Source organism: Macaca fascicularis, chromosome 12 (assembly GCF_037993035.2).
Source record: "Macaca fascicularis isolate 582-1 chromosome 12, T2T-MFA8v1.1".
NCBI classification, from domain to species: Eukaryota; Metazoa; Chordata; class Mammalia; order Primates; family Cercopithecidae; genus Macaca; species Macaca fascicularis.
Genome location: NC_088386.1, coordinates 77,466,781 through 77,489,690, shown reverse-complemented (window position 1 = coordinate 77,489,690; position 22,910 = coordinate 77,466,781). Strand labels below are relative to the sequence as shown.

General features: G+C 35.8%; 1 protein-coding gene across 9 annotated transcripts in view; it reads right to left on the bottom strand.

Moving 5' to 3' along the window:
* Positions 1 to 422: 422 nt before the first annotated feature.
* The window catches only part of ITPRID2 (ITPR interacting domain containing 2), a 38,824-nt gene continuing 16,336 nt past the window's right edge, over positions 423 to 22,910 (bottom strand). The window contains exons 9-19 of one of the 9 annotated variants that reach the window (XR_012421297.1): positions 21,253 to 21,325; positions 17,260 to 17,348; positions 14,766 to 15,977; positions 14,186 to 14,249; positions 11,884 to 11,961; positions 11,677 to 11,804; positions 11,112 to 11,262; positions 9,904 to 9,969; positions 8,162 to 8,626; positions 2,590 to 2,707; positions 423 to 1,599 (exon numbers count right to left, since the gene is read on the bottom strand). Coding sequence is in view for 7 of the 9 variants with exons in the window: in XM_005573628.4 (XP_005573685.3) it covers positions 2,603 to 2,707; positions 8,162 to 8,626; positions 9,904 to 9,969; positions 11,112 to 11,262; positions 11,677 to 11,804; positions 11,884 to 11,961; positions 14,766 to 15,977; positions 17,260 to 17,348; positions 21,253 to 21,325 (2,367 nt within the window). In the remaining 2 variants the exon portion in view is untranslated. Of the gene's footprint in view, positions 1,600 to 2,589; positions 2,708 to 8,161; positions 8,627 to 9,903; positions 9,970 to 11,111; positions 11,263 to 11,676; positions 11,805 to 11,883; positions 11,962 to 14,185; positions 14,354 to 14,765; positions 15,978 to 17,259; positions 17,349 to 21,252; positions 21,326 to 22,910 lie in introns of those variants that run through there. The other 8 variants (XR_012421298.1, XM_005573628.4, XM_005573630.5 and 5 more) reach the window with 8 other exon arrangements.

The following is a 22,910-nucleotide window of genomic DNA, read 5'->3' as shown; positions in this document are numbered from 1 at the left end:
AAAGGGACTTCAAAACGAAATAGTTAAAATTGATTACTATACTTCTATTAATATGGGGCATTTGGTTGATAGGTGTTATTACTGCTGTTATTGAACAAAGAGTTAAATAGTATTTTAATATCTACTCTTTGTAGTTTAATAGCATAGTTTTAAAAAGTTTTATGTGTCCTCGGATGGTAATTACTATGACCACAGAACTAGATGAGCCAAAGAGGCCTCAATCATGCCCTCTCTCCAGGGTGGTCTAGTGTTAAACAGCATTTTTTAAAGCATTGTCTTCTTAGAGCATCACAGACACTTCCCTAGGAAAAGAGAGTATCACCCTATTGGGTTACATGCTGCAATTCTTTTGGACCTCATTTGTTACCTATCAAATCTAATTCAAAATCTTCATGGTGCAGTTTAAGAAACCACTAAAAACATTTTAGGCAAAATAAATACTTTATTGTTTTAATATACATATTTTTTAGAAATCAGCCTTTGTGTGATATTTCAAACATTTATAAGCCTTTCAGAAATTCTTTCAAAGAACACTGTTAACAACTCAACCACTTTTGATTAAAATATCACACACAAAGAAACACAATAGGAGTTGAAAAAAGTATAAATGCTAGAAGAATAATTCTAATAACATTTGGTGGTTACTTTACACATTTATTTAACACATATAAAACCAAATAGGAAACCGTTTTCCTTTTTTTCATAAAAACAAAGTTTTCACTGGTTAAAACTGAACTAAAATCATTTTATGTATGAGGAGAACAAATCTAAATTACTTCCATTTTGAAAAAACACCAGCTTATTCATTTCTATTCATTCAAGTCATAGGCCCCATTATTTGGATGATACTCTATTTAGTTTAAAAGACAGAAAAAGAAACATCTTCATCTAATAAAGAAGTCTGGACAATGCAGAAAGTAAAAGTACATAGTGTTTAACATAAGGCACATTTCCAAAAGAAAACTACTACATAAGCAATGATAAAATTACATTTGTCTTGGGTAAAGCAACAAGGCTTACAGTGTAAGAACATTAAGTAGTTGTAGGTAACCTCATATAATTCTATCCTACTGCTATTAGTAACCTCTCAAGAATTAAGAGCAACTATATTTTTTACAACAGAACAGTTTTTCTTCTTGGAAGTGACATTAATTAACAGCAGTGGAGGGAAAAATCATTGGTTGCTTCAAGCTCTCAAAAAATGAATCAGTTATTATTGCACAGTAAATACCTCATAGAGGTCAGTGTTTTAAGAAGCTAGTCTGAAGAAATATGTTATTTATAAGTTGGATAAGTCTGGAAGTTTTCAAGTTTTATAATTAATTCTAATAGGGAATCAAATGAAAAATATTGACATACAAATAAATATTAGGCTTTTCAAACTGCTAGAGTTTTTGATAGTTTAGAAAAGAAATAGCAAAGTGCCTAAGATTCTATGTACGTTTTTAAAAAAAATATACGGCTGAAGAAATACACATTGTACACTGTATACAGTAGCCCAGCTCAGCAGCAAGTATCTTCTAAAGCACAAGTAACACCTCCACCAGTGCATATCATTGATAATTCCAGTATTACACAGCTAATAGGATCCATGCCAACCTTAAAAAAGAAAGAGAAGTCAGTTTTAAACCTCTTTCAAATACTATTATTAAAAGCTTCTTTAAAGGGGGATGAGAATTTTATGCAAATATATATACCTAGAAACATGATTATCCTGTAATCACTATACATCTTCCTGAGAGTTAATTCTTTTATCCGTGGCTTTAAAAAGATAATTCCTATTAATTGCTTTGTGACATAATTTATTAAAATATTTTCCAATTTCCTACATCTGAAATTGTATATTATACTTTCAAATTACATTTGTTTCTCATGTTTTATTCAATGAATATTTTTAGTTCTATTCTATTCAACTGTATAATTTCCTTTTGCATTCACCAAAAAGTATTATTAATATATATTATATAAAATGAAATTAGGGCTAAAGCAGGACGATCGCTTGAGACGAGGAGTTTAAGACTAGCATGGGCATGGGCAACACAGCAAGACCCCATCTCTACAAAAAATTTTTTTAATGTAATTAGAGCTATGAGATAAAGTGAAAGTAATTCGTTTTACTGAGACAGACACATACAACAGTTTTTTTAAATAAATTATGATTAGAAATGAATCTACAGGATATGTTTCTTTAAAAGATAAAAATAATTAGGAAAGATACTTAGAAGTCGTGATTAATTCACAAAATCTTGTTCTTTAAAAATATACATCTGAAATACCATTATAATCAAAGTAAGATTCAGGTTTGAAGGTCCAATTCCAGGATTTATTACTATAATGAAATTTCAGTAAAATGACCCAATAGAAGTAATTCCTTGGAGATTCATATTATGGGATTTGACTTACGCTTCAAATAGGCTTGTGTGAAATTTTCACACTGTAAAATAACATATTACATACATACATACATTCTAAAACTCAAAATTTAACTAGAGGACCAACTGTGTACCAACCTGTGTACTAACAAAACAAAGAATAAAACGCCAATTACTATTTACATTTAGCTCAACAAAGAAATTCAGAAAAATTTACCTATAATTTCCGTTTAATGATTATCTTGCTTAGAATTAGATGCTTTACTTGAAGATACTGCTGCCAAAAGTCCACTTACAATTTCCCGTCTGATTTCCCCAACAATAGACTCTTTAATCTACATTGGAAAAACAGTAAAACAAAAATTTACCAATATGAATGTAATCTATTTTTTTCCTGTTTTGGGGAAAAAAAAAACAAATAGAGATTCAATTTCTTAATTTCACCTTCATGTGAATCCCCCCTGCAATAGAGAGGGAGTGGGGAATCGAGTCCATCTATCATCCAACCCAGATCAGACTCCGAGGACTGGTCTAGAATCATTCAGCTAACTAGATTACAAATATCACAATTCATAAAGTGAGGACATTAGAAAATGTTATTTCATAAATTAAAAAACTTCTAGTAAATACTTCACCTCAGGTCAAAAAAATAATCTGGAAGGACTTCTTAAATGTTTTTAGTATTATCTAACTTTGTAAGGTAATCAGCACAGACATAAGTGCTCTCATTGCTGGAAAAATCCTTTAGAGGCAAAATAATATACAATTATATTGCCTGTTTATGCCAACTGACAGCAAGGTATCTAAAGACATATTGTTCTAACATAACACACACATTTTAAATGGGAAGAAGAAATTATCATTTAGTACAATTTATTTTAAAACATAAAAAACATCCTCAAAACAACCATAAACTCTTAAAAAAAACCTTTTCCTTTAGTTTCATGGTATCATTGCCACCCGTCTAAGCTTTTCTTTCCCATATACATACAGGGTATGAGGATATACATTTCATTTTATTGTTGGAAAAGGCAACTAGACCTGAGGCAATGACAATTCCATCAGGACTTTCTTCTCCAGATGTCCAAACACTTACATTTACCTATCTCCACCTTTTCTCTCTAATGATACAGCATCACTTTTAAATAGCCCTTTATGAAAGCTATAAATGTGTATTTCCTGAAATAAAGTGATAATGTGTTCCCAAATAAGCACTCGAGATACTCTCGACAAGCTTTTAAAAATTCTACGTTTCCAGTTTCCTGTCAGCCAAATTGATTTATTTCCTAAAATGTTCCTAAGTACATCTCAAACACATCTTAACTGTTATCTTTCCAAAAATGGCCCTGTATTAGTCTATCATGCAAAACTGGTACACAATACATAGATTTATACATAGCTATTTAAAGAAACAAAACACTCCTTAGCTACCAACCATCTGTACTGGAATATATTTAAATACAGTAAGCTTTTCACTTTACCTTTTATCAATATTTCTAAACTTTAAACATCATCAAAAGATTCTGAAGCACATAGCACTTCAGATTTACTTTTCAAACAAGTATGTGTTGGATACAAATATTATAAAAACCAGAATCTCTTAGTCACAGTACATAAATAGAAATACAATATACTGAATTACAACCACTGCAAATCTATATTCACAAAACAATGAATATAGTCTTTCCAGTCCTGCTATCAATGCAATATGGCCATTTTATTATATCTCATTATTCTTCATCACTCAAAAAACAAACTAGCCAAACTATATTCTTGACAAACCAGAAATGTGTGTCAAACTTTTTTGGGAGTACAGGCATGACTGGAGTAAAGTATAAAAGAATCTCTACCATCAAGCATGATATAATCTCAATGGACACAAAATGAACACTGTTTCATGAAATATCTTTCTTATTTTTGAGATAGAGTCTTGCTGTGTCACCCAGACCGGAGTGTAGTGGTGCAATCTCGGCTTACTGCAACCTCTGCCTCCCAGGTTCAAGTAATTCTCCTGCCTCAGCCTCCCGAGTAGCTGGGATTACCACCACACCTGGCTAATTTTTGTATTTTTAGTAAAGATGGGGTTTCGTCATGTTGGCCAGGCTGGTCTTGAACTCATGACCTCAGGTGATCCGCTCACCTTGGCCTCCCAAAGTGCTGGGATTACAGGCGTGAGCCACCACACCTGTTCAGTTTCATAAAATACTAAAGGAAAAATAATTTATTAATTCATTAATGACATAACAGAAAAAAATCTGGTAAATGAGAGACTAGTGTGGGCTAGAATTCTCAGAGAATGGCAGCTTTTACATGGTATACCACAACAAAGAAAGAACAATTGCAGATGACAGTGGAGATAGAAAACTCTGTAGCAAGATGGTCTCAAATGAGAGGGGATTATAATGGAGTCTGACTGCCAAGACAGTTCCCTCTAGAGAGCAGAAGGGAATCAGAATAGGAAGGGTGAGGTCAGATGGAAGGTGTACTGTGAGCTCCTTCAGCCAGCAGGTCAGGTCTCATTTATCAGTGTATCTCAGCATACAGTAAGAACTCAGTTAAGTGTCTGAATGAATGAATCAAAGAGAGAGTGAGAAAGCTCAAGGGCAAGAGACAGTATCAGATACAGAAAGGAAGACAAAGCAGAAAAACAAGCAAACTATAAATAAAATGGCCCTGAAAATGACACAATGTCTTTAATAATTTATTGAAGGAATAAATGTATGGACAAATAATTTAGTTCTAAAGTCTCCCATGCTATTAGAGAAGGTTAGAAGGATTAGAATTGAGGAAAATCCCCTGGGATGGATCGTAAAATTACCTTTATGAGCACAATTTCCAAAAAAATGCAGGCTAAATACAGACTACCTGAGATTGAGAAAGGCATGCTTATTGACAATACAAAAAGACTGACTTCAAGTCTTAAGTATGGGGGAATGCATTCACTTATTATGCATCTATTGAGTGCCTACTAAGTCGCAGCTATTACAACAAGTGATCACTAAAAGAAATTTCCATAAGAACACATGAGCAAGCTGTGTATTTATCAAAATACATGGGTAAAACATGTCAGATGTGCTCTAATAAAGATCCCAAAAGGCATGAACCAAGTCTATGAACTCTAATTAACAAAGAACTATCTAAACACAAAGCAATCTATGTTTACTCTTTGACATTTAATTTTGCTGAATTGGCTTCAGTGGGCATGTATTCATTCATCCTATTAAGTAATCTTTTTATTTACACACATTTATACATTTTTAAAGTAACTGCAAACAGTTTCAGGCCACTGATCACATACATCACGGATGACTTGGGCAAATTTTAAGACAGTGTGTACTTTTTTCCTACTATAACGCACATGCAGAAAAGACGTATCTTTAACATGACAAAAGTTTAGCTATGTAATGAGTGTATTAAATATTTGTCTACAAAGACTTTCAATGCTGTCCTTCAAAAAAAAGAATTCTACTGTATTAACACATTATAAATGATGAAAATGCTCTTTTTAAAAACTCACTTAATGGTACAATGAAAGAAACAAAGACCTGACAGATACCATTGTTTTCATGCATCCATGAATGCAGTAAGAAAACTTTCCTGAAAGTGCCTGCCAAACATGCTTAATCCTCACCTGCAAAACTGTTCAAACCAAGATTAAATCTTGCCTTCCTGAATGGTGGCTTTGTTAATGGGATTAGGGGCTCAGATCTGCTAGGAAGACAGAATCTAATTTAATTTTCTTGGTAGCTGTACACCAAGATTAAAAAAAAATTGGAATTTAGTAGAATATTTTTTAGGTAAAAAGTTTACCAATTTGAATGACTGGAATAAAAACCAACCTAAATTTTAAATACTTTATAAACAAACAGAAAACTATTGTAACTAAAAGAATATTAACATAAATTATTTTTTAAATTATAACTGGCATTAAACTAATTTATCTATTAAATGTGCTTTTAAAGTACTTCAAAATAATTTGTTTTCTTAAGTACAACAATACTCCTCTTACACCTTGTTTGATCTATATATATTTTGCTGGGTAGGTCCTTTGTAGGGAGTAAAAGAATAAACGTTAAAACCAACTTCCTCAAGACAATGCCAAATTTAGAACTAAGTAGTTTCTAATTAATGGTTTAAATAAATTCTGAAAAATTCTTTGAACATTTGCCTTGCATGTCAGTTTAAGTGTCTGCAAATTATAAAATCTTCCATATTTAATGAGAGGTTCTTTTAAATGATTAATTCTCTAGGACCAAGGCAGCCTAATGGGAATAACTAAATCTTCTCTATGCTATGTCTTATAAGCCAAAGAATCAATGTTCTAGTCTGAAATGAATACTTTATTCTTAGGAAATCACCTACAGGACGTATCACACCATCAAAATTCTAAAAATGAGGATTCAAGTGTGCATTGAATGGAGTATTTGTGCTAAAAGAGCAATATAAAGTTTTCAAAGAAAACTTTCATACCAAAGCAAGCTAAGGGGAACAAAGACATCACATTTCTAGAAAAAAAAAAGTTACCTTAAAACCCGCTTCCTCAGTTAGCAAATATAGTGTGGAGAAGAATAATTACATAATTTCACTCAAAAACTGATCTTTGATATAAAACATGTAAACAGGAATGGATTATTAATCATAGACACACCTGACTGAGTAGGGTGAATGCTGAGTTTGCTAAACGTTAGGCAGCCACAACCAACTTACAAAAATAATTACATTTGTAGGAAAAATAAATTTATAGAATTAAGACCTTTTAAACATTTAGTTGGTAGAGTCATATCATGAAAATAAATTACAGACATGAAGTCTTCTGCTATAATGCTTGTTTTGAAATGTGATTTGTTTCAACATAAATGAAATATTAGAAAACTGTATATATGGCAAATTTCACATTTGCTTATGTACAATTTAGTCCACAGAATACTACAGGTAAACAGAGATAATTGCATTGAGCTGTTTAAACGATCTATTCTATTCCTTCCTATTACCTGATCTCAGTGCAAAAAACATTTATTTTACTAATTTTCTCAACCTTTGAACTTTGACTACTAATCATACGTAATTTTCTTTTGCAGTTCTTTTGGTCATCCATAACTATGGTAATTCTTCAAGTTCTTAAGCTGCTATCACTTAGGGCAAACCCTCTTCTCTTAATATATTTTGATTTTTGAACAAAAAACACCAAACCAAATCAATCTATTTACACTTACTAAAATCACAAAATCATTTTCTCCTATCAATTGAAATTATAAAATACAGTTTCTTTTTTTTTTTTTTTAAAACATGGAGTCTCGCTCTGTTGCCCAGGCTGGAGTGCAATGGCATGATCTTGGCTCACTGCAGCCTCCACCTCCCAGGTTCAAGAGATTCTCCTGCCCTAGACTCCCAAGTAGCTGGGACTACAGGCACATGCCACCATGCCCGGCTATAAAATGCAGCTTTTAATCTTCGAAGAGATCTAAACTGTAATTCCTCATTTTGTAGATGTGGAAACAAGAGGTCCAAAGAGTATGTTGTATGTTTGAGTCCTTCACACATCTTTTTCACCAAAGTGAACACGGAGAACTGTCATTATTTCACATCACAGTACGAAATTTGCAGAAATGCCATTACAAATATATCTTAATTGACATAAACTTGATCAATAGGACAGCTAATTTAAAAGCTCTGTGAAAATTATTGAATACAGTGAATCAAAAGAACATCCTGTAAATAATTAATATTCAAACAAAATCTCCTCTAACACATACCTCCAAATAAATGAATTAAACACAGATTTTACCCACCTCCCGTATGACTTGCTGCAACTCATCTTGCTCCACATTTTTATGCATTTCCTCAGCAGCTGGCATTAATGGGAGTTTTCCATGCCTTTCTTCCACTTCAGATTTAGGTCCTACAACTTCTGGGGCTTCTTCAGCTGCATCAACTTCCTCAGAACTTTCCAAATCTGGAGGTGTCTGCACAGAGCCTGTTCTAGAAGGAGCTGTTGGCGTTAGGGCCACCGATGCTCGGAATACTTTCTTCCTTGCCACTAATGGGGTTTTGGGTTTGCCCACTGAGGCAGCAGAAGGTACTCCAGTTCTTCTATTAGCATGAGAGGGACCAGAACATACAGAAGATGATTCTGATGTTGCTTGGGAAAAAACAGATTCTGAGCTTTCTCCAGGAGGAATTTCAAATCCCATTTCTCCAAGTCCCAGGCCCAATTCAGACTTCAGGTATGACTGCTCCTGCATCAGTTCAGTGACCTGGAGATCATAAAAAAATGTTATTCTTCTCTCTTGGAATTAAGATTGGTAGCTTAAAAGGTTAAAGTCCTGGTTGTTGTTATTGCCTAAAATCATGTAATTTGTAAAGACATAAATCTATTCCATTAATTTAGTAACTACTCAACTTTATTTGCAAAAATGGTAAGTAAAATGTAAATTCCTATTGAGATGAAGCAACAAAACAGGGAAACAGAATACATAGTGGGATGAAATTTTACTTGTTACCACCAAGGTGTCCAAATCACTTGTATGGTAACTAGTGAAAAATAGTTACTCATAGTGCTTTTGCCCCCAAATGAACCAATCTGTCTAACACAATAAAGTCAGATTTCTGTTAAAAATGTGGTCATGTTACAGCTCTACCTACCTAAAGAACCCAGAATGATACTGTGAAAGCACATTTCTCCTGAAGTGTAAATTAAAAATCAATTTTTTTTTTTTTTTGAGATGAAGTCTCACTGTCACCCAGGTTGGAGTGTAATGGCTTGATCTCAGCTCACTGCAACCTCCACCTCCTAGGTTCAAGCGAGTCTCCTGCCTCAGCCTCCCAAGTAGCTGGGATTACAGATACCTGCCACCATGCCCAGCTAATTGTTGCATTTTTAGTAGAGATGACCACCATGTTGGTCAGGCTGGTCTTAAACTCCTGAACTCAGTTGATCCACCTGCCTCAGCCTCCCAAAGTGCTGGGATTACAGGCATGAGCCACCATACCTGGCCTATTATTTTTTAACGACAGGGTCTTGCTGTGTCACTCAGGCTGGAGTGCAGTGGCACAATCATAGCTCACTGTAGCCTTGAGCTCCTGGCCTCAAGCGATCCTCCCACCTCAGCCTCCTGAGTACCTGGGACTACAGGCACATATCACCATGCCTGGCTAATTTTTAAATTTTCTGTAGAGAAAGGGTCTTATTTTGTTGACTAGGCTGGTCTCAAACTCCTGGCTTGAAGCAATCCTCCCAACTCAGCCACTTAAATAAAGTGCTGGGATTACAGGCATGAGCCACTGTACATATTTTTTATGGTGCATTACCTCCTTTAGTCAGAAAGATAAATCACTATTGCAATTAAGGTGGCTTTCTAGTGGCTTCAGACAGCAATGGACTTTCAAAGGTGAAAGTCACTTCCAATCAACTATAATTTATCAAATTATGTATTTAAAACAAACATATATTTCATCTAAACTAGGGAAACTATGTGTCTGTGAAATGTTATATCATTCCCTTCCCCAGTGATTTAAGAGGAAAGAAGCTTACTGGTTCCATTACATTCAATGGAGAAGGGCATGACAAGTTATCAGCGCTTCTACTGCCACACATTCCCTGAAAAGGTAAGAACAATATATATATATATATATGTGTATGTGTATATATATATACATGCATATATAATTATAATGTACATATATATATTTTCAAATTGCAAGACTTTCAAAATAAAATTAATTGGCTAATTAGTGCCTGGAAGCATCCCTTTATGTCACAAAGGTTACCCTCAAGTGTCACAGATCCCATAAAATGCATTATTGTGAGTTAAAACTGATGCAATATGCAAAGAGGATGTTCTAGTTCTCCCCTGTCACCAACACACACTTCTCAGAATGATAAATCAAAATCATGTTGAAAAGTACATTCATTAGCAATATAGAACATTCTTAGTCTATACTATACATATATGTGAGCTTATACACAAATGTTTATTCTACTTCATTTGTAGTATATACACACATAAGTATATGTGTGTATATTCAGGCCATTTTTTAACAAAATCAAATACATTGTTAAGGTAAAGAATAATAATTCACTACTTCAACATTTCAAAGCAACATATTCTACAACTTCAAAGATATTTGCAAAAATAAGAATACAACTGTTGAAGTTCAAATGTCATGGAAAGAAACATAAGAAGTATGAAAAGTGGTACAAAAAGATACTTCTTTTTATTCTCTTGGATATACATCTATATATTTAGGAAAAAAAATATATATAAAATAAAATATACAGGTACCATTTGATTCCTTTAAAAACAAATGGAAAAGAATCCAAAATAAAGAAAAAGTTTAAAGGGAACGCTTTTTATTCAAAGGCAAGAGAGAAAAAAAAACTGAGCAAAATACATATCTGTGTTCTCCACAGTTACATGCAACAATTAAAATTTACATTAGTCATATGTTAATTCACTATCATTTTTCCTTTAAAAACACTCAACTTTCATATTAACCCTTATTCTTTCCTATTATTAAAATTTATCATTAAAATGTTTCAACATATTTCTAAATATACTATTTATGACAATTATTACAAACTGTACATTCAACTGGTTTGTGGGAAAGCTCCTTAAACAGTATGCATGCTTTTAATACCATTAAAATAAATAACTTGAAATGAAGGCACAAGTCCTAAATTATTAGAACATTATAAATAAATCTTTGGTGAAAACTCCAACCACCCTCCAGGTAGCATACCATGAGTGCAGAAGAGCGGAAGGGTGAAGGCATGCGCACAGCACGAAGCTGCTCCTCCAGGCCCAGGAGGCGCTCCTCTAGCTGCAGTTCCAGGTCCTGAAGTTCCATTCGGACTGAATTTCTCAAACTCTGGAGCTGATCAACTTCAAACCTATTGGTATGGTGAAGGGCACAAAGTTTGAAAAATGCAGTTTGGAGATTCCTAATCACAAATCTTTCAACAACTATTATATGCTAACAGAAGGTACAGAAATCTCAGGTTCTATAATAATTAGTACAATATCAACTACAATAGGTATATCCACAAGGATATTGGTCTTTCTTCCCCCATCCTCTCACAAATATCTCAAACACTGGAAAACTGGTTACAACCACCCTTAGGATACTGAAGGCACACTAGTTTACTTAGTAAAACACTATCTATGACTATTTTATCTACACTGGTTCACAAAACGGATATAAGGTACATAGCAGTAAAATCAAAACCTAATTTTTAAAAATATAAGTTGAAAAGACTTTGAATGAAAAGCTTTTTCAGGAGTGCTAAGACAAAATGAACTTTTACCTTTCCTCCTCAGTCATATGATGATAAACCATGGTTTGCTGACGCAGCATTGCCAATTCTAAATCCATCATTTGTGTTCTAAACAAATTCAGGCTCCGCCTCATTACCTGGAGCTCCTGAAAAGTATTCTAGAATGCAATAAAACAAAATTACACTTCTAAATTCTACAAATTATTTTGAAACACAAAGATGTAAGTAAGAACTTACTTCATAAAGAGGTAGAACAGATGATTTCTGAGTACTATATGGAGCAGCAGCAAGATCAGGTCCTCTCATCATAGGGTACTTCAAAAAGTAAAAGTAGGATTAAAATCAATGTTAAAGTGAATACTTCCAAATCACTTAAAGGGTTAAAAGGCAGAATGTGGGGCCTACATATTTTTCTCGTTAAGACAAAAGGATCTAAAAAACCTTCATATTGTAAGCAGGAAAAAAGAAATCAGTTCCCAATGACATCTATTACTGCTAGCTGTTCCGGGTATAAGTCAATCTATGAAGGAGGAGGAGGCGAAGGAACATACATAGTTCACATCTATTTCTTTTTTTTTTTGAGACGGAGTCTCACGCTGTTGCCCAGGCTGGAGTGTAGTGGCACGATCTCGGCTCACTGCAAGCTCCGCCTCCTGGGTTCACGCCATTCTCCTGCCTCAGCCTCCTGAGTAGCTGGGACTACAGGCGCCCGCCACCGCGCCCGGCTAATTTTTTGTATTTTTAGTAGAGATGGGGTTTCACTGTGGTCTCGATCTCCTGACCTTGTGATCCGCCCACCTCGGCCTCCCAAAGTGCTGGGATTACACATCTATTTCTTTCAGGACTTTCCTCTGGCCTTGCAAAAGTGAAAAAAAAAAAAAAAAAACAAAATCAAAATGCAAAAATGTAGAAGTCATTGCAAATATCATCATGAGAGTATAGCGATTATTACACTCTCTGGAGAGAGTAGCAAGCAATCGTCGTCGTCTTTCTTAGACATCTGAGCATTTCCCATATGCCACTATTTTAGGCAGTGAGATAACATAAAAGGTATTCCCAGCCTTCAGGTGTTCTCACAGTGTAAGGAAAAATAAACAAAATGTTGTAAAAATTATAATACTGTGGAAGGAGTGCTATGATGGACACACAAAAATTCATACTACATGAACTTTCTCAAAAGTGGTGACACTACTTGAACTGAGCCTTAACAGTAAGTAGGGCTTGATTATGCAAAGAAAGGCAAAGGCTGGGTGATCTAGGTTAAAAAAAAAAGTGGCTTGCAGTCCCAGCACTTTGGGAGGCCACAGCAGGAAGATTACTTAAGCCCAGGAGTTCAAGGATGCAGGGAGCCGTGATCACACCACTGTCTCCAGAACTCCATGTGGGCGACAAACAGAAACTTCATCTTTTTATTAAAAAACAAAACAAAAAAAACAAAAAAAACAGCATGTGCAGATATGTAAGAACACACAACTGTTTAGAGCCCTGTGCATAGTCCTCCAGGATGGCTGAAACACACAGCTAAGGAATGAGGCTGGAGAGATAGTCAGAGACCACATCATAGAAAGCATCTGTCCACTAGTTGGGGTGGGGTTGGCATGGGGAGATTTATTAGCTGAGTTATTGCTGGGACATCCAGGAGAGAGAGACCACAGCTGGAGCAGAAGAACAAGGTGGCCTAGAAAGAAAGATGCACCACGGTACTGGTGGACAGGCCCCTGGAAATCCCCAGCTTGACATAATTACAGCTGCAAAGTTAAACATCTCCATCACAGACAGAACTATATTTTGTAAGGAAGAACAAGAAACACCCACATTCTGAAACTGTCCCCATTCAGAAAACAGGGGACAACTGTCATGAGGATAAAACTTAGTTAGGAGAAGGTATATCTTATTATAACTTGAGAAGTTACACTTTTGATTTTTACTTTCCAAGTGGCTCCCTGTCTATTATGTCACGATAAGAGATTTATTAGATTCATTGTAGGCCTCCTGACTCCTTGTTGAATGCTCTCATGACTATATTACATTGTCATTTTCTTCAATTCTTCAATTGTCTAAACATGATTTGTTCAGAATGTTCACGAAAACGTAAAAGGCAAAACTGAAGACAACTTACTTATTTTCAAAGCTTTTTTGGGAAAATTATTTCCAGTCCACTAACAAATCTGAGAATGACTTTAAAAGTAATAAGACGGCTGGGCGCAGTGGCTCACACCTGTAATCCCAGCACTTTGGGAGGCCGAGATGGGTGGATCACGAGCTCAGGAGATCGAGACCACCCTGGCTAACACAGTGAAACCCCGTCTCTACTGAAAATACAAAAATTAGCCGGGCGTGGTGGTGGGCACCTGTAGTCCCAGCTACATGGGAGGCTGAGGCAGGAGAATGGCGTAAACCCGGGAGGCGGAGCTTGCAGTGAGTGGAGATCACACCACTGCACTCCAGCCTGGGCGACAAAGTGAGACTCCGTCTCCAAAAAAAAAAAAAAAAAAGTGACAAGACATACAGAGCATTTTAAATCAAATTCACACTTTACCTGATTTGTTATTTTCTGGTCTGGAGTAGTTCCAGTCTCTGAGTCCAGTGGAAGTAGACTAACTCTGTGCACAGCATCGAGGGTCAGGAGGTGAAGGGGAAAGCTTAGTCAGAGAGCTACGAGCAGAACCAGGAGAACGTGGTGCCACAGAAGCCAACAGGGAGAAAACTTGGAAAAGGAAAAGGTAGTCAACATGTTCAAATGGCAGAGAAAAGGAGAGAAAGAACTTTGAGAGGGAAGATTTTTTAATAATAGAAATGGCTTGACAAAGATTCTAGCCTAAAACAAAGACAATGGATGGTAGACTAAAAATGGGAGGATACTTCATGAGCAAAATCTCTCCTCTCAGAAAGGAGACAGAATTATGAGCAGAGAAATCGACTTTGATCAGGATTAGTTACAGCTTCTCCCTTGAAACAGGAGGGAAGATAGAAAAGGAAGGCAGATGCAGATAAGTTTAGACATGTTAGAAAATAAAGCAGAGGTAGTTCATATTTGATGTGTCTTAGCTTCTCTGTGAATTAAAAAGTGCTCAGAGCAGTAAAAGAAAAAAGCTAATAAAGATAACTTTTTCTCATACCTGTGAAAGATTCTGCAGTGAGTTTCTAATATCGTGTAATACTCTTCGCAACTGCATTTCTATGGCTGAAGGAGGATTCACAGAGCACGCTCGGTAAGGGTAGGTGGCATGTCTATGTGAGTAAGGACACCCGAAAGGGGAAGCAAAAGCGCTACAGGTAGCCCCTGATATGTTGGGAACACTGTGAGTGCTCAGAGTTCTTGTGTGCTCACACAGGGGCCTTTCTTGCCACTCAGAGTGGACGGAGTGAAGGGAGCAGGTAGACTGAGACATTGGTGGTGGAGCAAGCCGGGAACAGGTAGGAGTCCTTCCATGGTGGCACTCCTCCACCCGCGGCGCCTCACTCGGGGGGGCTTCTTCTTTCTTCACAGATGATGGAGAAATGAAAATGGTCGATTTCACTAAAGACTGACCATCATGTTCCATCACCCCCTTTTCCAATTCCTGCTCCTCTTCGGGTGTGTACTTATAGGTGAAGGAAGGTGGGCTGCATCTGGTCTCTTTTCCTGGAGATAGTCGAACATTGACAGAGGACACAACCCTTACTGGGCTCAGTAAGGTGGTTGGTAAAGACTGAGACCTTCTTAGAGGATAGCCAGCTTTTGCAAATAAGTACCTTTGTTTTAACAAATCTTTTGATTTTAGCAGGCTACGCCCTATCCTTTGATTAGACAGAGTGCAAACCTTCATTTGAGCTCTTTGCAAAGCTGTATTAACTCTGTCCACGGAAGAGGGAGGCCCAGCTGTATTTTCAGAGCTCGTATCACTGCATTTAGCTTCAATAGAAGCCAATGATTTCAGAATATGGTGTGTGGTATACTGAGTAAATTCACATTCACTGCTTTTATCCACATCACTATCACCACTTGCTTCCCTCAGTAGCTCTACCGTCTCTGCTGGAAACAAATCCTCTTCCACTTCAGTAACTTCAGTAACATGATCCCCTGAACTACAGGTGGACTGTTTAGTTCCTGGATTCTCAATGGTCTTGCACTGAGGGAAATCCTGGCTACCTGATTTTCTTTTGTCTGCAACTGCTGCTGCTTTCTCTAGTCCCTTCTGAAGAGGGATGAGAGACTCCTCCTCTGATTCATTAAAATAAGGCTGGTCTTGTGCTGTTGGTGTGGCAAGGTCTTCACCAAGTGACGTAACTGTTGTCTCACTGTCACAACTATCAGCACTACTCCCCATAGCCTGCAAGGACTCCTGAACCTGTGAAAAGAAAACAGGTGGAAAGATGAAGAATATATGTAAGAAGAGTCATTAACAAAATACCAAACCAACACAGTGCTTCTAAAATTTCACTGTCTCCACTGCAGTTATGGCCCTGCTGTTGCTCAAAATTGTTTTATTGCCCCTGAGCAGCAACCACATCCCTCCTTCCTTTCACTTTCTCACAAAGACTATTTCAGAACTTCACTGTTTTCCTAAAACTCCCTTTCCAACAACCTCCCCCTTTCCTTTCAATACCACACACTGACTCATAGAGAAAATGGACAAACATTTCCTAATGTTCTTCCCCAACATCTATAAACTTCCTTGTATCTTTCCCCATCATTCCCTCCTTCTCTCCTTTCTGAAAGGAAACTCAAAGCGAATCCCTCCAATCTGGGTTCCTGATCAATATCCTCTCCAAGAGCAGGGTATCTCTCCACTTTCATCTCGGATTTTTCTGAATCAATTCTTCTCTTACAGTTCTTTCCCTAAGCTGAATACCTTCCCCAAGTCATTCCCTGTTATTATAAAAAGACAAAAAGACCCCTCACTCTTAAGCTATCATTCATATTTGAAAAACAGTCAACATTCCTATCTTTTCTTCCATACCTTCTGAAAGTTTCTCCTCCATCTCCCAGTGTTTCTGTTCACTTATTCTTTCTCAGTGACCTTAGATATGCCTCTTGTCTGTTTACCCCTTAAATGCTATGCTATGTTCCTAAAAGCTCTTTGGGAGTTTTCTCATCCCGATTTTCTTTAGCATTTGCTTAAAAATGTTTCAAATGCTTCTTGCGTGCATTCTGTGTACTCTACACATAGACTATACGTTTCTTGAGGATAAAGATGTGCCTGTTCTCTGGGTTATCTCACACAGCCTAGTGTAAAAATCAGTATAACACTCAGCAAGCTATAGGTTCACAATTAATGTCAGTTATTAAATAGGCAAAACAATTACTGTAAAATACTGAAATACAATGATGGTTAAAAAAATAAGAAAAACAACAGACAAAACAAATTAATGATCACAATAATCTCTGTTTACTGGTGGTCCAAAAATTAAGGGTAAGATAGATATTTTAAAAAAATATTCAGAGAGAAGAATTAATGAAATCTAAAATTTATAGTCAAATGCTTAGATAACATCTCCATGCCAGGAGTTTTGTTCTGTCACTTGAAAAATAAAGATGACACAGACTCAATATTAAAATATATAGTAACAGAAAAATTACCTTAAAATGAGGAAGTTAATCATAGTGCCTATTAGAACAGAAAATTTTACCTGAAGATGATTAAGGGATAGGCAGTCTGTAGAATCTTCAGCAAAACCACTGCTATCGGAATGCTGACTTGCAGTACGTAATAGATGATCTATGAATAAAAAAAGTGGCTATAAAAAAACTGCCAAATAAGACTTTACAGAGAGCAATATTACTACAGATATGATTCCCAGCAGATATAAGACACACAATATTTGAATGCTTCTTAGAAAAGTATGCATTACTTATGCAAAATTATGGCTTCAAAGTATAGGAGGTAACTCAAATTCAAACAAAAATTGTATCAGATCTTCTATCAGAATCTCTCAGTATTCGCTCATTATTTAAGCTCTAATTATAATCTATTTTGGTAAATCCAATCAATGTCTTATCCTTGAAGGAAAACTGGATGAAGTAAAAGATGGCTCTAATAAAAACAGAAGTCCCAAAGTAAATTATTTCCATTATGTAAATATGTAAAGATATTTAGGAGGTAAATTTAGAAGTTCAAATAGAGAGTATAGTGTGTAAAGATTTCTATTATCTTCTCTATTTAAAAAATACAATTAGGGCTGGGCATGGTGGCTCACGCCTGTAAGCCCAGCACTTTGCCAGGCCGAGGCGGATGGATCACGCTCAGGAGATCGAGACCATCCTGGCTAACATAGTGAAACCCCATCTCTACTAAAAACACAAAAAATTAGCCAGGCATGGTGGCGGGCGCCTGTAGTCTCAGCTACTCGGGAGGCTGAGGCAGGAGAAGGGTGTGAACCTGGGAGGCGGAGCTTGCAGTCAGCCAAGATTGCGCCACTGTACTCCGGCCTGTACGACAGAGCAAGACTCCGTCTCACAAAAAAAAAAAAAAAAAAAAAAAACCACAATAAAGGCTAGTACATTAAATAATCTGAAATGCAAGCACGCTTAAATGTCTCTGGTGTTTTATGATGTTTTAAATGATGCAAATGTGTAAGGTATGAAACAATTATTTCATAACAATTACATAAAACTCAACCAAATAGGTTCAACTACAACACAATATTGTTAACCTTATAAAATCTTTCTGCTTATTTTTCTGCCTCGAAATTCTAATTCCTGGTTGGTGTGACCTATAAATAATGTTTTACACACGTAAAAAGGCCAACTAAGCATAGTAAGTATGTTCACATTCCACCCACACTACAACTACCACAATGGGAGAGACTGTACAGTTCTTCATTCATCAAGGCAGAAGCTTCAAGAGACAGCAAAGTTCTGCAGAACTTCAAAAGCAAAGGGCTAAAGTGTATTTGCCAAAACCATATTAATTTAAGATATGAATCACATAGAAAAAGAGCCAGATAATATCATTAAATAAAATTTAAAATCTATTAAAGTCAACTTGGTTTGAAAAACACCCCACTGTAGACTCAGTTTCCATGGAATAATATTTTCTCATTAAAAATTTAGAATAATTCTGTAATATCATTTTGATAGTAACAAGACTGCAAAATGAAATATAAAGAATTATTCCATATCCTTGATAAGCCTAGGTAATTGGAATACTTGTGAAACTAAACTGCAATAAGCTGTTACCGCCAGTACTGATAAGGCAATATATTACTTGGTAAAATGATTAACATCTTATGCTATAGCAGTTATCACTATAATTATGTATTTTCATGTCTTTAGATTGTGGGCCTTCTGAAGGCAGAAACTATTCTTCTTTGTATCCCAGTACCTAGAATAAGCTGACAATAAATGTTTGCTGAGTCAATCAATGATACCTATTTTCTTAAAGCAACAAAAGAATAATGCAGTCATTTAAATGATTTAGAAGTGAAACTGTCTATCTGGCTGGGCAGGGTCAGGTGTCTGAGAGCACAGGGAAATATTCAGAGAGAAAGCAGCCAGAGTGAGCAGCTCTGACTGGTTCTCTCGGCTAAGGTCTGTTTTATCTGCAAGAGAGTACAGTCTGTGCCAAGTTCACCTCACAGTTGTTAAGCCCTAAGTACACACAGTTTAAGGTCATAAAGTATGTAGACTGCTTAGACTTCAGAGCAGTTTTGGGGCAATGGGTAAAACAAGGAGGCCTGGGTTCAAGTTCTTGCTGTGTTCCTCATCATAAGCAATAGCTTTTCTCCTCTGTAAAATGAGATAATTATAATTCTTCTATCTATCTCACAGGGCTACTTCAGAAACTAAGTAGAATGTAGGGGAAACTATTTTGTAAACCATAAATCACAATCTAGGTTCTTCAGTCAGGCATTTCTGTTTCCAAAAACACAGTTCTTAACAGAAAAAGGTGGAACTAAAAAAAAAAGGATTAGATCTCTGTCCTGAAGATACAATATATGATTTCTAATTAAAAACTAGGAAGTTAGAGGAAACATTAAAGTGAGAAAAAAATCTGGAAACTTTGTCTAGTATCATCATAAAGACACCGAACAACTGTCTATCTACTATCTGCTAGACTAAAGAAAATATTGTATGTCCTCTTTAATAAGAAAAATGGTTGAACTTTTCCCAACCTATCTACCGAATGCTAACTTGTAACGTACATTAAGTCATTAAACCTCTCTGGGCTTCAGTATATAAATCTTGGACTGGATTTGAGATTAAGATAATTTTAATTTCAAAAGTCCTATTACCAAACTGCTATATGCATTTGTACTAAACTTTTGAAGCAAATATATTACCACTGTTTCTAACTCTGCAGTTATGATCTAAGATACTTACATGGGATATAGGCTACTTTTCAAAATGATGAAAACACTATGTTGTTCTCTCTTCTCTCTCACGCACACAAACACACAGAACCATTTTACTGTTAATTTATAAAAATCTGACTGAGAAAAGGAAAAAACCCAGATACGAATATAACCCACATCCAATCATCCCTACCACAGGGATCTTGCTCTTAAAACATCTTAAAGTAATTTTATTGTTTTCTTATCCTCCTTTTAATGCATGGCAAGCTGCTTTTTCCAATGTATCCCCTGTGTACCCATCGAAAGCAAAGACTTCTTGATGACCATGAACTCAGTTCAGAAACACGTACATAAATTTGCGAACTTACAAGGGGAAGAAAATTAAATAGTAAAGTTCATTTTGAGTCTAACCAGATCTGCAGTGACCTAGTGAGAGTGCAGTTCTTGTTTCTTAATACCATATTGCAATAAAAGAAAAAAAAAATTATGCAAATTGTCTCCTGTGAAGTAATTTCAGAGATCAGGAGACAACAAACATGTAATTTCCTATTCTAGGAACATACATACGAATCTTTGTTTAAAAAAAAACAGGGTGGTTCAGCATGTGTAAAGTTTCAAAAATAAACAGTCCTACCTTCAGTAGTCATTTTCACCTCTTCCTCTTTCCCTTTCTCTAAAGCTCAAAAGCTTTGTAAATCCAAAGATCAGACTTTTTTTTTTTTTTTTTTTACTGTTGTTGCAAGTCAGAAGTGAAAGGAACGGATTCAAAGGTTCTTTGGTCAATAATTAATAATTTAAGAGAGGAACAGTATCTACAACCACTCACCTTCAACCCATAGTTTGAATTTAACTAGCTTTAACTATTGCTAAAAAATTGGTGGTTTTTGCTAGAGGAATATTCATGTGTTATACCTAGGAATATATTTATTTATATTTATAAATATGTCACTATATTTATATAGTGAAACGCCAAAGACAGATAATACCAGTATATTTTTCAGTCATAACAATGTAAAAGGTACTCCTAATCCATTGCTCTATCACTTCCCAACTGGCTCTTATGCAAAAGTGTAAAATACTTAGAGCACACAAAATTGTGAAATGAGGTCATTCCAGAATAAGCAAACAAATTAGCAAACTAATTTTTTAAAAGTCTTTAAAAAAACACAGAAAAAGTTCTACAACCAAAGAGTAATGAATCATGCCTACCTGTGTTCTTTACCTTTTTACACTCATAAATACTACGGACACTGATACATAAAACCCCTTTTTCCAAATCAACTAATATTTGATAATGTGCTCAGAACTAGTGGGTACTGGTCCACTTACCCCTTTTTGACTTCGTAAGACCTAGCTGGTAAGTGGCTGGAACGTGAGGAGCTTCTCCCTCCGTACTTTGAACCTAAAGAAGAGTTTTAAGTAGTTAAAACCACATGAATCTAAAGCAAACAAGTATAGCTTCTTGAATAACCATCCATTAAACAAATCAACCTAACTCAAGTACACTAAAACATTATGTATATTCAAACTTTAAGAAATCTGACCTCAAAATTATTAGAACGCTCCACAACTAAATTTTCTGATCTATTTTCCAATTAACAATAGCACTCAAGTTTGTAGCAAAGAAAAATAACTGATGGAAATCAGTGCATCAGACGTGCACTAGCTTCCATCATTTTACCCTGTAATAGTTAGTTCTTTTTTTTTTTTTTTTTTTTTTTTTTTTGAGACGGAGTCTCGCTGTGTCGCCCAGGCTGGAGTGCAGTGGCCGGATCTCAGCTCACTGCAAGTTCTGCCTCCCGGGTTTTTACGCCATTCTCCTGCCTCAGCCTCCCGAGTAGCCGGGACTACAGGCGCCCGCCACCTCGCCCGGCTAGTTTTTTGTATTTTTTAGTAGAGACGGGGTTTCACCGTGTTAGCCAGGATGGTCTCGAACTCCTGACCTCGTGATCCGCCCGTCTCGGCCTCCCAAAGTGCTGGGATTACAGGCTTGAGCCACCGAATAGTTAGTTCTTAAATAGTAAAGAACATCCTAGTCAAGTGTGCAAACTAGCCCAACATATGGGTTTTCAACCTTGAATAAATTTTAATAACTACTTCATTCAAAAAAAAAATGTTGCTATTACATGAAAAACAGATCCATAAGGAAAAATTCTCTAAACGTTCAACTTCAAAGTAGGGTAAATCCCAGGAGAAATACTAATACACTCACTACAGCACATCATGACCAACACACAGTTGAGGTAATTATAAGTCTTGCATCTTTGAGAATGGAACACAGTGCTACCACTGCAGAATTTCTAAATTTCCCCAAACTTTCAGATATCAAAAATTGCTCATGTGTAAGACTGCTTTGTCCTGAAATTCTTTCAAGACATAACTTGGGATCTGTACGTGGAAAAGCAGGTTTCATTACAGAACTAAAATAATGAAAGATATTAACCATAAATCTTCCTTGAAAACACTGTTCAAAAGAACGTATCAAACCCAGTTGTCATTTTGTGCTTTATTTTTCTATCTGCACTAATACATACTTTAGAAATTTTCAGATTCCTAAATCACCACCTCCAACCCACAAACACTGTCTATTCTGACATAATTAACTCTTTGTCAACATTAAATACATGGGGAATGGGGAAGATGCACAATCATTTCTGTCACTTTACTCTGTAATGATTTGTTCTTAAATCATAAAGAACATCCTCGTAAAGCGTGGTAACTAGCTGAACATGTGGGTTTTCAACCTTGAAAACAAAAATTAGAGCACTAACAGTTAACACATTTTAGTGAAAACTCTGGTAGTTTTTAGTTATGAAGCTATTCAAGAATAAGAAATATTCCAAAGGAATAAGAGTGAAATAACCAACATTTTTTTAAAGCCCAAAGGTTAAAGATAGTATTACCCAATTTAAAATTTGCTCTAATTTGTGCTATCTTTGCTCTATATAGCTTCATGAATGCAAGTTTATAAATCTTTTGAAACTGAA